Raw genomic sequence first — 15,169 nt, 5'->3', positions numbered from 1 at the left:
ACGTACATATATAAAATAATAAAAATAAGTATATTTTAAAAAAGAAAAAAAAGGGTGAGTATTTAATCACTTAAAAAATGTAAATATATACATATAAATATGAAAATATTCATTAAAAAGAATATAGAAAAATATTCGTTTAAAATATATATATATGTGTACATATAAAAGAAATATATATAGATAAAAAATAGAATAAAAATAATAATTACACTATTAATTAATAAAATAAATAAAAAGAACATAAAAAACTAAATTGAATCGCAATTTAAAAATTTGGGGTAAATCTGCAAATAAATAAAAGTAAAAGGACTAATTTGAACGCGCAAATTACATAGAGGGGCTGGAAGGGAAATTTTCCCTTCTCCTCTAAAACGGTGTCGTTCAAAAGGATTAAATTGGAATTTAAAATAAATAAAAGGGTAAATTAAAAAAATAAAGAAAAATTAATTACAAAAACATTAAAAGGCGAAGGGGCTAAATAAAATTCGCAATGGTATCACCTTCTCCCTTTTTTAAAATTGTAAATAAGTAAAAAAATAATCGAAAGAAAAAAATAGTAAACCACCTTTAAAAAACTACCAATCGTTTTTTTTTTATTCCTCCTCTTTTTCTCCCCCCTCTTTAAATTTGAAGGGAGAGGCCTCTATTTATAGTTGAGACTCCCCAAATCCAACGGTACAGATCAATTACATCAACGGCTAAGATTAAAAGGTATCTACAAATTAAATTTCTAAGATTACAAAATCATATCTTCTAAGATTACATATCATATCTAAGATTGCATATATCATATCTAAGATTGCATATCATATCTAGGATTGCATATCATATCTAAGATTGCATATCCTCAAAAATTATGTTTCCATACGTGAGCCCGTGCTAAAATTGGGTTTTACAACTATGATTCAAATGGACAGCTTTGAATAAATTTACAAGTAAATTGTGAAATCATAGACAATGTTATTTATAAACATGTTATATAAATTAAGGATGTGGAATGGAGAGGAGGAGGAAAATATATTAATATTCAGTTAGCATGGATAATTTACACGTTTTAGATTCAGGGACTAAATTGAATAAAAGTAAAACTTTATAGGTAATTTATTAAAAAATGTCAAAAATGACCAAATTGCATGAAATGAATTGTTTATTTATTTAAATTACAAAATTGAATGAAATTTAGAACAAGATCGGATGAAAACATGTTTTAGGGATTAAATTGAAAAGTGTTGAAATTATGAAAAATTCTGATATCTTATAGAATTCATGAGTTGTTATCAATATGTATGGGAATAATTAGGTTTAAAACAATGACTAAAATTACAATAATTTATTTTTCTGAGCCCAAGGATTAAAATCGTCATTAATTAAAAGTTTAAGGGTAAAATGGTAATCTTGCCTAGAGCATTAATTGAATATATCAGAATATGAAATGAATGAAACGATGATCAAATTTGTTTAGAAAGATCCGAATGACTCAAATACGAGACTTGAACGTGGAAAAGAAAAGACATCGGATTAGTGAAATTGTAAACACGAACAAGTAACGAGGTAAATTCGTGTAACTCGAATTATATTCTTAAATGCTTGAAATGTTTGTTATTGATGTGAATATGATTTGAATGTTGATTGTATGAAAATTGATGAAACATTGATATATTTGATAAAAAGGGGAAGAAATCCCGGTTGAATGGAAGGAAAATTCGATGGATCTCTGAAAATGAATTGACGGTAAAAAGGATCTAGCCCGAACGGGTGATCCTATCCTGATATAGCCCTCCCGAAGAATATGTGTGAAAAAGATCTAGCCCGGACAGATGATCTTGATATAGCCCTCCCAAAGAATATGTGGAAATGGATTTAGCCCGGACGAGCAATCCGAATTAGGGTTTGAATTTAGCCTGGACTGGTAATTCAGATCCAAGCTCATTAGAGTAATTGTCGTTGCAGAGGATTTAGCCTGGACTGGTAATCCCGACAATACTCTATGAGTTTATATTACAGGGGATTTAGCCTGGACTGGTAATCCCACTGTAAGGAATAAGGTTCGTGGGAATGTGCTCTCTTGCAGGGGATTTAGCCTAGATTGGTAATCCCGCTATAAGGACGAGGTTCGCGAGAGTGTGCTATCTGAAATGGAAATGTGCACACATGAATATGAATTGACGGACTCGAATTTGTACACTAAAAGTGTACCTCTGAAAATCTATCGAATTTCCAAGAAATTCAACGGGATAAATTTGGTAAATAATAAAGGTAATAGAAAACATGGAATTGAATTGTTATTGGAAATATATTATCGAATTTAATACCCAGTTTGGATTGAACGCGGGATTGAGTACAATCGTTCTGTACCAAAGGATGAATTGACGGATAAGACCATAACTGGGTTATGGCATTACAAATGTAAAGGATGAATTGACGGCAAATTACCAAAGTAAACCGAGGTTTAGCATTTGTTGCGGACTTTCGTGTTTACTATCTACTTAGCTCTCATGAGCTTAAGTTCGGCCTTCGAGCTTCTAAAAACGATGTACTCATATTCGTAAGTCGTTCTTCGATACAGAAAGAAATGGTAAAAGACTTATGTGGTTGAATTGAAAGATTGAAAGATTATTATTGGTATTGATCTAAAATAAATGTAACCATTGATATTTAAATGATATAACGGGTAAAGTTCTGAAGTGAGATAACATGAGTTTAAAATAAACTATTACCGGTATGTACGCGAAATTCATGAAAATGATGGTACATGAAATATCGAAATAATGAAATGAATGATATATGCCTATTAAGAAATGATAAGAGAATGATATGTATCATGACATGTAAATGTATGATTATCTTTAATATGTTGAAGCAAGAAAATTATACATGATGAGTTTATATGTAATGTGTGCAAGTACACTAACTAGTATTCTTGCTTGATGATTAGGCAAGTGCCAAGCTATTGGTTGAATGGTATTATGATTTTTTATATAATGCATTGAATTGGAAAGTATTTAAGTGAAAGTATGCTAGCGCTCACTAAAAAGTGGTAAGGTTTAGATTATGCAATTTTTTATGAAATGACTTATCATGTGATCAATTCAAAAAATACTATGGTTAAATGCATTAGCTTGTGACTATGGTTGAATGATATATTTATATCTTGTGCGATATGCATAGAAAACGGGAGTGGAAAAGAAACGAAATACTAAGTTCATGCTTGAAGTGTAAAATGACGTAAAAAGGGGACATTAAGTTAAACGATAAATATGTATTAGTATTGAACTTTATGAAATTGAACTGTACGTAAATTAAATGATTAATGTGGTATTGAAATGTATATTGGGATTGAGAAATTGAATTAAATCGTGAACATGAGAATCGTAAATTAAATGAAATGGAAATGAACTATTGGATTGCATGAATATGTATTAGGTCTTAGATGTCCTATTTGTTACAAATATAGTATTTTGAAGTTATAACGTGAAGAGTTTAAATTTGAATAAAATTTTATAACTTGGTTTAACATGTTTATAAGTGTATGTGTTCTAGTAATTCCTCGTACCCTATTTCGGTGTCGAATACGGGTAAGAGGTGTTACAATTTATCTCAGGGTGGAAAGGAAGTATTTATAAAGGTCATTCTTCAAGCTATACCAACTTACACGATGGCTTGTTTTTTATTACTTAAAGTTTTATGTGATGAACTCAAAAGTATCGTTGCGAGGTTCTGGTGGCAAAAGGGACATGGAAAAAGGGGAATTTATTGGTGCATTTGGAAAAACCTTTGTTCCTTAAAAGAAAATGGTGGTTTAGGTTTTCGAAATCTTGGTCAATTTAATATTGCATTATTAGCCAAACTGGGTTAGCGCCTTATTAATTATCCAAATTCTTTATTAGCCAGAGTTTTAAAAGCAAAGTACTATCCGCAATCAAGTTTTCTAAATGCAGAGTTTGGGAAATTTACCTTCACTTACCTGAAGAGTATTTGGGCAGCAAAGGGACTTCTCCAAAAAGGGATGTGCTGGAGAGTGGGCAAAGGAGACAAAATTTCTATTTGGGAAGATAGCTGGATACGGGGGATTGATACAGTTGATGGACATAATAGATCAAACAATAGGGAATTACAGTTAGTCTCGGATCTTATTGATAATACAAACAGAAAATGGAGGTCGGATTTGATTAATAGTACCTTTCAAGCAGAAATTGCTCAAAAAATTCTACAGATCCCTCTTGCAGAGACTGATCACGAGGATACTCAAGTTTGGAAAGGAGAATTATCCGGCGAGTATTCAATACGCAGTTACAATATGCTATTCTGGATCCTACTAATTATTTATTATAGACCGAAACTAAAGAATTTTACAGGAAATTATGGAGCCTCCAGCTACCTTCAAAAATCGTAATCACTATTTGGCGAATTTCCTGGGATTTTATTCCTAATCTTGCTAATCTCAGGTACAGAGAAGTCATTTCAAACGACAGATGTCCCCGTTGCTGCTCCTGGGCAGAAGATAGCCTTCATATCTTCCGTGAATGTCCTACAACAACAGAAGTTTGGCAGTTTTTAAATTTGTCCTGGGTCATGAATAATATGAATCAAATTCTAAGGGAGTGGCTAACTTGGATTTTCAAGAGAGGTAACGACGCTCAATGCCGACTCTTCTGTTATGCTTTATGGTTAATATGGTTTTCCAGAAATCAATTCATACATGAGGGGAAAAGTACAACAGGAGTAGTTTTAGCACAAAACATACAGAGGCATATGGCAAAATATGAAGGAATGAAAGCAATTAAGATTCCTGCTAATATGAACAGAAATTACAGAATCCAGGAGGACATACCGAGAATAACGATCCATTTCGATGCAGCGTTTGATAGTAGAAACTTCAAATCAGCAGCAGGTCTGGTGGGTTAGGATCTGAAGGGGGAACTACTGGTCTTAAAGACGATCATTCACAATAATATTTCCTCCCCATTTGCAGCAAAAGCGTATGCATGTTTAGAAGGCACAAAGTTAGGGATCTCACTGGGACTTCAATCGGTTAAACTTATAGGGACTCCAAAATAATAATCAAAAAATACCAAACGACTTTAACAAATAAATCAGTGATTGAAGCTATTATCAAAGACATTCAGAATAAGAAACCTTGTTTTCAAGAGATTATCTTTCAGCATATTCACAGATTAGGGAACTCGCATGCATATAAACTAGCAAAAGACGCTCTTGATAGAGGAGAAACCTTTTACCTGATGGGAGAAGAGCTAAAGCACCATATTTTCGCTTTGCAGAGAAGATGGCTAAAAAATACAGACTGAAGGAGTGTTTGAGGGAAATGATTTCAAAAGATGATATCAAGTAAAGTCTTATCCTTGGAAACTACTATCGTCAGAACGGATTGAATTTTGAAATAACAAATCAAGAGAATTAATGGTATCCAGCCGTTTTTGAATTGACTGGGGTAGATATTTAGGTTCCTTTTTCTTCCTTTTCATTTATTGCTTTCCGTTTCCATTAAATTGCATGTTAATTGCTGGTTAGGAGGTATTCACTATCAACATTATAGTGAGGCCAGATTTGCTTCAGTTTTTGATGTAATAGGTCTGGGTCCAATGGTCTGTTGGGCCTCCAGTTGTTTTCTTCTTTTTCCAATAAAACACCCGGTCATTTTATCAAAAAAAAAAGAATTTTAATTAACTATATGATAAATTAATCCAACCTCAATTTAGTTGTGAATTTATTAAAAAATAATTATTTTATATATTGTTACTAGAGTAAAAGTTTTTTTGTCTAGATTGATGTCATTTGTTTTTAGAGTATAATAAAATAATAATTAAAAAAACACTTGGCATTAATTTAGATCTGCTTGTTGAGTTTTTTACTCCGTTAATATTGGACAGAATAATTACCCAACTAAGAATCTATTATTTATACCAAACAATAAATAATATTTTAAAATTTTTTTATTTGAAATAAATATTATTTTAAAGATATTTTTATATTTTGGGCCCTTTTATCATTAATAAAATAAATATTTTTTGGGCCTTTTTTATCTTTGGGCCTTGGGTGGCTGCACCTCAAAAATAGCCTCCAAAGTCGACCTTGAAAATAGTAACAAAACTAACAATAAAATAAGATTTATATAATATTCAAACAATACAAAATAGTAGTAATATAATAGCGAAATGACAGCAAAACAGCACCAAAACAGCACCAAAACAATGGAAACAGCAGCAAGTTTTATTTTTACAAATTTGGATCAGACCAGACCCGAGCCAAAAAAACCTTACCTGAAATTCGACCCATTTAAAAACTAAACTTTTTTTTTGTCCAAACTTATTTTTCAAACTTATATTTTTATCAAACCCATCCACTTTTGAGCTTGGACACCATAAACTGGTCTAGGCAGATATATAGCTTCATATTATAATGAAGCTCAATCAATCTGATCAAAACAAGAAGGAAAAAGGTTTAAATTTTGATAATAAATACATTTTCAATCACAGAGCGTTTACCATATCATTGTGCAGACTAGAAACCCTAACCAACAAATTATCATCACTGATTGTCATGAACTAGAAACCATGACGTATACAATAGACTCCCAACTTTAAAATTAAATGCAGAAAACGCCATTAAAGAACAAACCAAACAGGAAAAAGCTACTACTTAATGTTAGAGCATCTCCTCAAGTGATCAAACCGATAAGATACTCTTTGTGAACTCATCCAAGGAGATCGATGAAGATCCGCCTTCTCTTAGACAAAGTTCTGTTTTCCCCTTAAATTCCATAGCTTTATTTCTCATCTCCTTTCCTTCTATATTGACTAGTAGTGTTTTTATAGCTCCTTCTATCTTTCCCCTCTCCAATTCATTCTCCAATTCCAGGCCTGTCTTCCATATGTAACAGATGTACCTCATGTTAAGAAACTGGTCCCCGAAACAAGGCCTGCATAACATCGGTACCCCTTCGGAGACACTCTCAAGTGTTGAATTCCATCCACAGTGAGTCCAAAATCCGCCCACTGCACAATGCGCCAACACCTCCTTTTGAGGTGCCCATTTGACGATGCAACCTCTGTCCCCAACTGTCTCTAGGAAACCATCTGGCAACAGCTCCGTGCCCTCGGACCCAAGAACCAAACCAGGCCTAATCACCCACAAAAATGGCTGTTCACTGTTGGCTAACCCCCAAGCTATCTCAACAATGTCTTGCTTACTCAAGCTGGCCATGCTTCCAAAGCTGACATAGATAACAGATTTCGGGGCTTGCTTGTCGAGCCAAGAAATGCAGTCAGCTTCTTCCTGCAGTAATGAGCTGGAACTGGATGGAGCTAATTTGTGAAAAGGGCCAATTGTGAAAACTGGAACAGGAGAGTATTCTCTAATCTTTGACAGTGCTGCATGTTCAAGGAATTCTATTGAGTTGGCAATCATACCGGCCGATCTCTTCATTGCATTTAAGGAAACAGCTCTCACCTCTGTCATGGCGTCCGTTGGACTCTTTGACATAGATGTAACCATTTGTGTAAGCTCAAGGGGTTGAAGCTCCGGTATTTGTCTGTCAAAGACGGACTCTATTACATTAAAAGGAATAAAGCTATTAATTAGAGGAAGTCACTGAGAATATTTGATTTGATTGATTGATACCAGATAACTGAAAAGCAGAAATTTTGAATTTGCCAGACATACCTTGCTCAATTTGAGGAATAACAGCAAAGAGTAACATTGCTGCAGCAGTGGGACGCATGCTAATGCCTGGTAAACCAAGATCATCGGCGACCGTTTGAGCGAAGTACATGAGACCATCATATATTACACCAGCAATACGTTCACAGGGATGCTCGTCATCCAACATTTGTTTCAAGCATTTCTTAAACGGTGCTGCACAGTTCTTGTTGAGAGCCAAAACCAAATTCATAAAATCCCCGGGTGAGAGGGAGACTTTGGACTCAAGCAGCTTATCTGGGACGGATATGAAGGTGAATTGAGGATGGTTTGAAGGGTTTGGAGAGTTGAATTCAGGGTGAATTATGGTGATTGAGTAGCCTTTTGCATGAAATATAGTGGCTAGCTGGAGCATGGGATTTATATGGCCTTGAAATGGATATAAGACAAGCACCAACCTGCTGGAGTTTTCCGCTTGTTTCTCCATTTCTTTTGCTCTTGAGGGTTCAGCACCGCCAGGCTTCACGACAGTTTAATGGAAAAGAAAACCCCAATCCGACCATTCATATCTAGAAAAGAAAACTGAGATGCTTGCTTGGATCTTTACATCGGTAGTTGTGTTTTACACGAAAGCGGTCTACCCGATTTGATTTGAAATGAGTTTGGTTGGTGGCTAATGAGCCACGACATAATCTTTTGAAAATGGAAATACTATCCAGGAATCAATTAGCACGGCTAAATTTGAAAAAAATGTTGATTTTAAAAAATATTTAAGAAAATATAGGATTGTTTTTAATATTTAAGAAAATAGGTTAATTAAAGAGAAAAATAAATAATATATTTCAGTGTTTTCAACATCCAATAGGGCACACTTATTGATTTTTTGATATATTAATCTTTTTGGTTAAATGTTAGACTTTATCTTTGTATCTTAAGTTTAATTCATCTCTTATTCACATTTTTATTTTTTATTTTATGTTGTTTCAAGTTTTATTTTTATTTTTAATTACCATTTTAACATGTTTGCTCTTTTGATTAGATGGTTAAATAATAATTTTATTCTTGAGTCTCAAGTTCAATACATCTTCTAAGCACATTTGTATTTTTTTTAATTTTATGTTACTTCAAGTTTTTTTATTAGTTTTAATTAATTTTTTTAATTAATAAATATATTGTTTTCAATTTTTTTATTTTTAATTATCTTTTTAGTTAATAACTCTTTTATTTATAAAATAAAATACTTATTGCCTATTATATAATAAAAATATTTTTTTATAATATTGATATTTATCATTATGTTAAATATATTTTATTTTTTAAAAACATCAACAAATTTTTTATATATTTTTTTATATATAATATTTATATGTCAAATATTTATTTTCTACACTTATATTGCGGGTATGATGATTTCCAATATTATAAAATCAAATAATTATTCCAAATACACATACAAAAATATATAATACTAAAACTTAATACACTTATGATATGAATTGAAGAATAAATTTTACACTTGTAAGAATTATGTTTACTAAAAATAATTATATTTGACAATAATTATTTGATTTTATAACTAAAAAATTATTAATTAAAAATGAATTAATGTGTTAAAAAATTATTCAAGGATAAAGTCACTATTATTTGGCCATCTAACTAAAGGAGCTAATGTGTTAAAAATAGTAATTAAAAATAAAAGTAAAGCTTGAAACAAAATGAAATAAAAATACAAATATGAGTTGGAGAGGAATCAAACTCAAGACTCAAAGGCAAAATCACTAATATTTAACCGTCTAACCAAAGGAATTAATGTGTTAAAAAGTCAAAAAGTACGTCTAGTAAGATGCATTTTCCGTTTCCCTCACCAAAATCAGTATATTCCCCTAAATGTCAGAAAAAATGATACATCTCCCTAAATATTATTTAAAATCAACATCTTTTTTTTTTCAAATTTAACCATATTTGTTACAAAAAAATTAGCATCATATTTATTATTTTATAGGCATACATTTCAAAATTGTATGCTTATGCGCCTTTAAAATAACTTATAAGAAAAAAAGGAAACAATTTGTTGAAAATAATTTTGATTACTTTTTTTAAAAAATTAAATTGAGTGACAATTATAATGAAATTATGTTATGTTTATGACATAGGATACATCATTAAGGAAAATTCCTTGTGTAGAGAATTAAATATGGAAATTCAATCTCATCATCTTGATTTTCTTTGGAAACTTGCTTTGATTACTAAGAGTACCATATTATCGTAGAGAATTTCACATGTGGCATGATTTAAATTAAAAGATGATGACTCTTAAGCAACTTAAGAGTTGTGCGAGCCGACACCATCATCAAAGATCACTTTGGTAAATGAGTGATTGGATCTTATAGGCATATCTCTTTTGACACTAATGTCCAAAGCAAAGTATCGACCCTCCATGATGGGTTGAGGCTTATGACAAAAATAACATTAGGAATATTGGGATCGAGTTGAACGCTATTGTGGTTATTTCGCTTATAACTAATGTTAGTTTGACTAAACATTACCTCTCTGCCATGATTCTAATGGATATATTGAGTGGAGAAGATAGAACCGAAGACGATATTGAATTAAACAACAGACTTTGAGGCGCGAGTGACGTTTTCCAAAGAGAACTATTTGCCCCCACACAAAGTTGATAGAGGGTTAAGACAAAGGTCCTCCCAGGATACAACAAAGCTTTTGAATTTCCTTTGATTAGCAAAATCGAGGAATTCCCTAACTCTTACTCTAATTTCTGAAAATAGGATTGATTGTAATGATTTTGTGAGCACCATAGACCCTTTATTTATATGCCCTTAATAGATACTATTTTGAGGAGTCACAACCCTTCATGTTGGACATACTTCTTAGAAGAAATATGTTCCATTGAAATGTATCTATTGAATGATAAATCATCACTTTCTAAATTTGAATAAGCACTCATCAATAATTAAATTTGCAATCTACAATTTCCAACAAATTCGTGATTGCAAGACTCTCTTGGAGAGGTTTGAGCAACACACATTCAAGGAGGGAAACAAATGTACGGGAAAGCTCTTGCTTGTTTGAAGAGAAATTTTCACCACTCTTCAAATATGGATGCTTATATTTTTGTAACTTGCTTTGTATTTGTGATCCCCCCTTCGAACTATATAATACCTCTTTTATGTAAGGAGGCTTGTGGAGTGTGTATGTTTCGTACTATTGAGGCAAGTTTTTAAAGTGACCAGCTAAGTGCCAATTAAAAGTGGCCACTTCCATGATCCCTATAACAACTTGATATTTTCCAAATTTAATGTTGGCAGTTTATTGAAACAAATTTTAGCTTTGAATGATATTGATATTCTAGATATATGCAAACTCAACTATGAAGTTCAATCCATTTAAAGTAACTTTCCTTGAAGATCGGATTGGTTTGGATCAAGAAATTAAATCCATTAGATTGTGGAGAACGGATCGAGGTCACGTTGAAGATACCATTGAAAAATGAAACTTCAACAATCAGCTTTACATTGGTCTTTAGTAATATATTGTATTTTATAATTAAAGGGTTGGATTGTAATTAATCTCCAATATATTGCAACTCTTTAAAACTTCTATATATTGAGAGACTTTTATAAGTTTTTATATAGAGCATAAAAAGAACTTCATTGTTCATAGAGGAATGTATTTTGTGAGTGCAATTGAGAGTAAACAATTTGTGTTTACAACATAAATTCTCAGAGGGAGAATCTAGAGGTGAGTGATCTAGTCTTTAGGTATAAAAGTAAGGTTTTTAAACTAAAGGGTGTTACGAAAGGATTCACTTATTGCATTGGTGAAAAGATAGTGGATTTATTCATCAAGTCGGGCTCCACAAACATAGGAAAATCAAACTACATAAACAATCCTTTGTGTCTTCTATTTAGTCTATTTTTATTTTATCATCGTAGTTGTAACACCTCAAATTTTCTGGTATAGTAAGTGGCATTGTTCCAAGCGCTACAATGAAATTTCGAGAAAATTCGAAAATGAGACTATTGAGGGAACTTTTAGAGGAATTATAATAGGTTGTGGTTAGAAATTTATGAAGAAGATCATGGATGTGAAAATATGGAGAAATGAATAAATAGAAAAGTTGGAAATTTATGATGACCAAAGTATAAAGTGATCAATTAGAGAAATTATAGATTGATAATGATTTGTTGATATTGAGATGACATGGGAGAGGTACTTGTATCAAGAAACATGAGTTTAGGCTAAATTGAATAAAATAAAAAGTAGAAGGACCAAGTTACAAATTTTTTATTTTTAGCCTAGAAAGGATTAAAATGTAAATTTTGTATGGTTGGATAGTATTATGAACCTTTATGGGGTTATATCAATTTTAAATGTGTTAAGTGCCATATTTGGTAGTAATAAAGTGACAATATATTGCAAAGAAAAGTGATAAAATTAAAGAACACATAGATTTTTATGTGAAAACCCTTTCGGAAAAAAACCACGGGCAGAGAAGAAGAAAGTTCACTATGTCGAATTCAAATAATTATAAGAGGAGTAGATTATGTCTATTTATAGGCTTGTAAAACCATATTCTAATAGGAGTGTAGTAAGATTGAAACACCTTATTCTAATCAATATAAAATAGATGGAGTTTAATAAGATTTAAAAAATTTTATTCTAAAATAAAATAAAAGAAGAGTAGTTTTATAGGGATTTTACTTTTATTTTTTTTGCCACTGTATTTTATTTAAATAAGGATTCGGGTCACTTAATTTTAACAATCTCCACATTGACACGAATTCTCAATGAACACGTTCTTCATCGTGAACTCTCAACGAACAAGTTCTCCACATCTTCCATAAAATCCCTTAAGGGTTTAACTTCAATAATGAACACCAATCAAGTCTAAGCAATGCTCAAACTTGATTATAGGAAGTGACTTAGTCATCATATCTGTAGGATTTTCATGAGTACTAATTTTGCTCACAACAATATCACCACGAGCATTAATATCATGAACAAAATGGTACCGAACATCAATGTGTTTTGTTCTCTCATGAAACATTTGATCTTTTGTAAGGAAGATGGCACTCTAACTATCACAAAATACTGTATTGATTTGAAGGTCTTCATTGAGTTCACTAAAAAGTCCTTTCAACCAAATAGCTTCTTTACAAGCCTCAGTAATCGCCATGTACTCAGCTTCAGTGCTAGACAAAACGACTGTAGTTTGCAAAGTGGCTTTCCAACTGATTGCACAACCTCCAATTGTAAAGACATAACCTGTAAGAGATCTTATTCTATCAAGGTCTCCAGCAAAATCAACATTAACATACCCAATGACTCCATCTCTAGTTCTTCCAAACTGTAAGAAAACATCAGTAGTACCTCATAAGTATCTTAAAATCCACTGAATTGCTTTCCAATGTTCTTTACCGAGATTCGTCATGTATCTGCTAACTGCACTGACTGCATATGATAAATTTAGACGTGAACAAACCATAGCATACATGAAAGATCCCACTGCACTAAAGTATGGAACATGTGACATGTATTCAATCTCATCATTTGATTGTGGAGACAGCCGATGAAAATTTGAAATGGGCTACTAAAGGAGTACTAACAGGCTTAGCACTCTGCATATTTAACCTGCAAAGAACTTTCTCAATATACCCCTTCTAACTTATGTACAATTTACTTGTTTTTCTATATCTGAGAATCTTCATACCAAGTATCTTCTTTGCTGGTCCCAAATCTTTCATCTCAAATTCTTCACTTAGTTAGGCTTTGACCTTTCTTATCTCTCATTTATCATTCGCTGCTATCAACATGTCATCAACATAAAGGAGTAGATACACAAAAAAGCCATCCTGTTTTTCTTAAAGTAAACACAACTATCAAAGCTACTTCTTTTGAAATCATGAGAAGTCATAAAGGAATCAAACCTCTTGTACCACTGTCTTGGTGACTGTTTCAAACTATAAAGGGACTTTCAGCAAGCAAACATTGTCCTCTTTTTCTGAGACTATAAAACCATCTGGTTGTTGCATGTAAATATCCTCCTCAAGTTCTCCATGCAAAAATGTAATTTTTACATCTAACTACTCAAACTCCAAATCATGCATGACCATAATACTAAGCAAAACTCAAATTAAACTATGCTTCACAACTAGGAGAACTCATCTGTGAAGTCCACTCCTAAAATTTGACTGTAACCCTTTGCAACAAGCCTTGCTTTATATCTAGGTTCTTCAACTCCTGGAGTCCCTTATTTCTTTTTTAAAACCCATTTACAATGAAAAATCTTTTTACCTTTAGGAAGTTTCACAAGTCCCCTATTCCATCTCCTCTTGCATAGCAAACATCCACTTTTCTGAGTCTTCACAGCTAACCGCTTCAAAATAATTAGATGACTCTTGGTTTGCATCTATATCTTCAGCCACATTTAAAGCATAAGCAACTAGATCAGCCTCGGCATACTTCTTTTGAGGTTTAATTTCTCTTTTAGTTTTGTTTTTGACGATAGAGTGTTGTGGTGAAAAAGCAACTCTATTTTAAATTTTTGTACTGGCTTGAGAAGTTAACTATGTTGTAGATTCTAAATTAATCTGATGTTCCACCTGCTTTTAATTTACTTTATTGGAAGAGCCTTAAGAAATAAGTTAGGTAGCATAGCAGTTTCATCAAAAACACCTTTGCTAACCATAACTTTTCTATTTTCAAGACACCATAACTTATACCCTTTTACACCAGCTTTATAACCAAGAAAAACACATTTAATAGATCTCGGTTCCAATTTTTCATTATCAACATGAGCATACGTAGGACACCCAAAGATCTTCAACAGAATTACCAGACCATACCTCTTGTGGAGTCCTTTTCTCAATGGCAACAGATGGAGATTGGTTGATCAAAAAACATGCAATAGAGGTTGCTTCAGCCCAAAATGACTTTGGTAAGTTGGCATTTACTGAATATTGACCTGAATTTAAAAAATCTTGGTAAGGTAATTTGTTTAATGAATTTGAAATTTTTGTTATTTATTGAATATTCACCTGAACATAAATGAATTCATCTATTGAGATTGTGGATAGTGCTTAGGTTTGTGTTAAGCTTTTGGTTGCATTATATCATGTTGAATATTAATAATATACATTGACATGGTAATTGGTTAAATGGAAATATGATTATGTTCATGAAAAGGTGGTAAGATTAAAAAGGTGTAATTTCTTATAAAATGGTTTATCATGTGATTAACCCCAAATGAGTTATATACATAAATGCACTAACTTGTGTATTGATGATAGTGATTAGGCTTATGTCAAGCTTGAGATTATGATTGATGTATATGCTTATGTCTGGTATTATACAAATGAAACGGTAAGTTTATAATTGAAATGTGATGTGATGAAAAAGGGATTGATGAGTTGAATAATGTACTTATAAATGAGAAATTACGTATGTTATGGTTAAACTTACCTATGTTATGAATAAATACATTAATTAG

General features: G+C 32.1%; 1 protein-coding gene and 1 long non-coding RNA gene across 3 annotated transcripts; both read right to left on the bottom strand.

The window, feature by feature from the left end:
- Positions 1–569: 569 nt before the first annotated feature.
- On the bottom strand, positions 570–5,523 carry LOC107954214 (uncharacterized). 2 transcript variants are annotated; one of them, XR_001699452.2, is made up of 3 exons: positions 4,835–5,514; positions 4,183–4,531; positions 570–4,059 (listed from the first exon to the last, which is right to left on the bottom strand). It is a non-coding gene; the product is annotated as an uncharacterized lncRNA (long non-coding RNA). The 2 variants fall into 2 exon arrangements; XR_005916146.1 differs by lacking the exon at positions 570–4,059 and having other exon boundaries at positions 4,141–4,531; positions 4,835–5,523.
- A 934-nt stretch (positions 5,524–6,457) lies between these two features.
- Positions 6,458–8,387, bottom strand: LOC107954213 (UDP-glycosyltransferase 76B1). The gene is made up of 2 exons (XM_016889701.2): positions 7,684–8,387; positions 6,458–7,568 (listed from the first exon to the last, which is right to left on the bottom strand). Exons 1-2 carry the CDS (start codon positions 8,144–8,146, stop codon positions 6,688–6,690), a joined length of 1,344 nt encoding a protein of 447 aa, XP_016745190.1. The 5' UTR covers positions 8,147–8,387; the 3' UTR covers positions 6,458–6,687.
- Between the last annotated feature and the right edge of the window lie 6,782 nt (positions 8,388–15,169).

Source organism: Gossypium hirsutum, chromosome D07 (assembly GCF_007990345.1).
Source record: "Gossypium hirsutum isolate 1008001.06 chromosome D07, Gossypium_hirsutum_v2.1, whole genome shotgun sequence".
NCBI classification, from domain to species: domain Eukaryota; kingdom Viridiplantae; phylum Streptophyta; class Magnoliopsida; order Malvales; family Malvaceae; genus Gossypium; species Gossypium hirsutum.
This window is presented reverse-complemented; position numbering and strand designations above follow the sequence as displayed.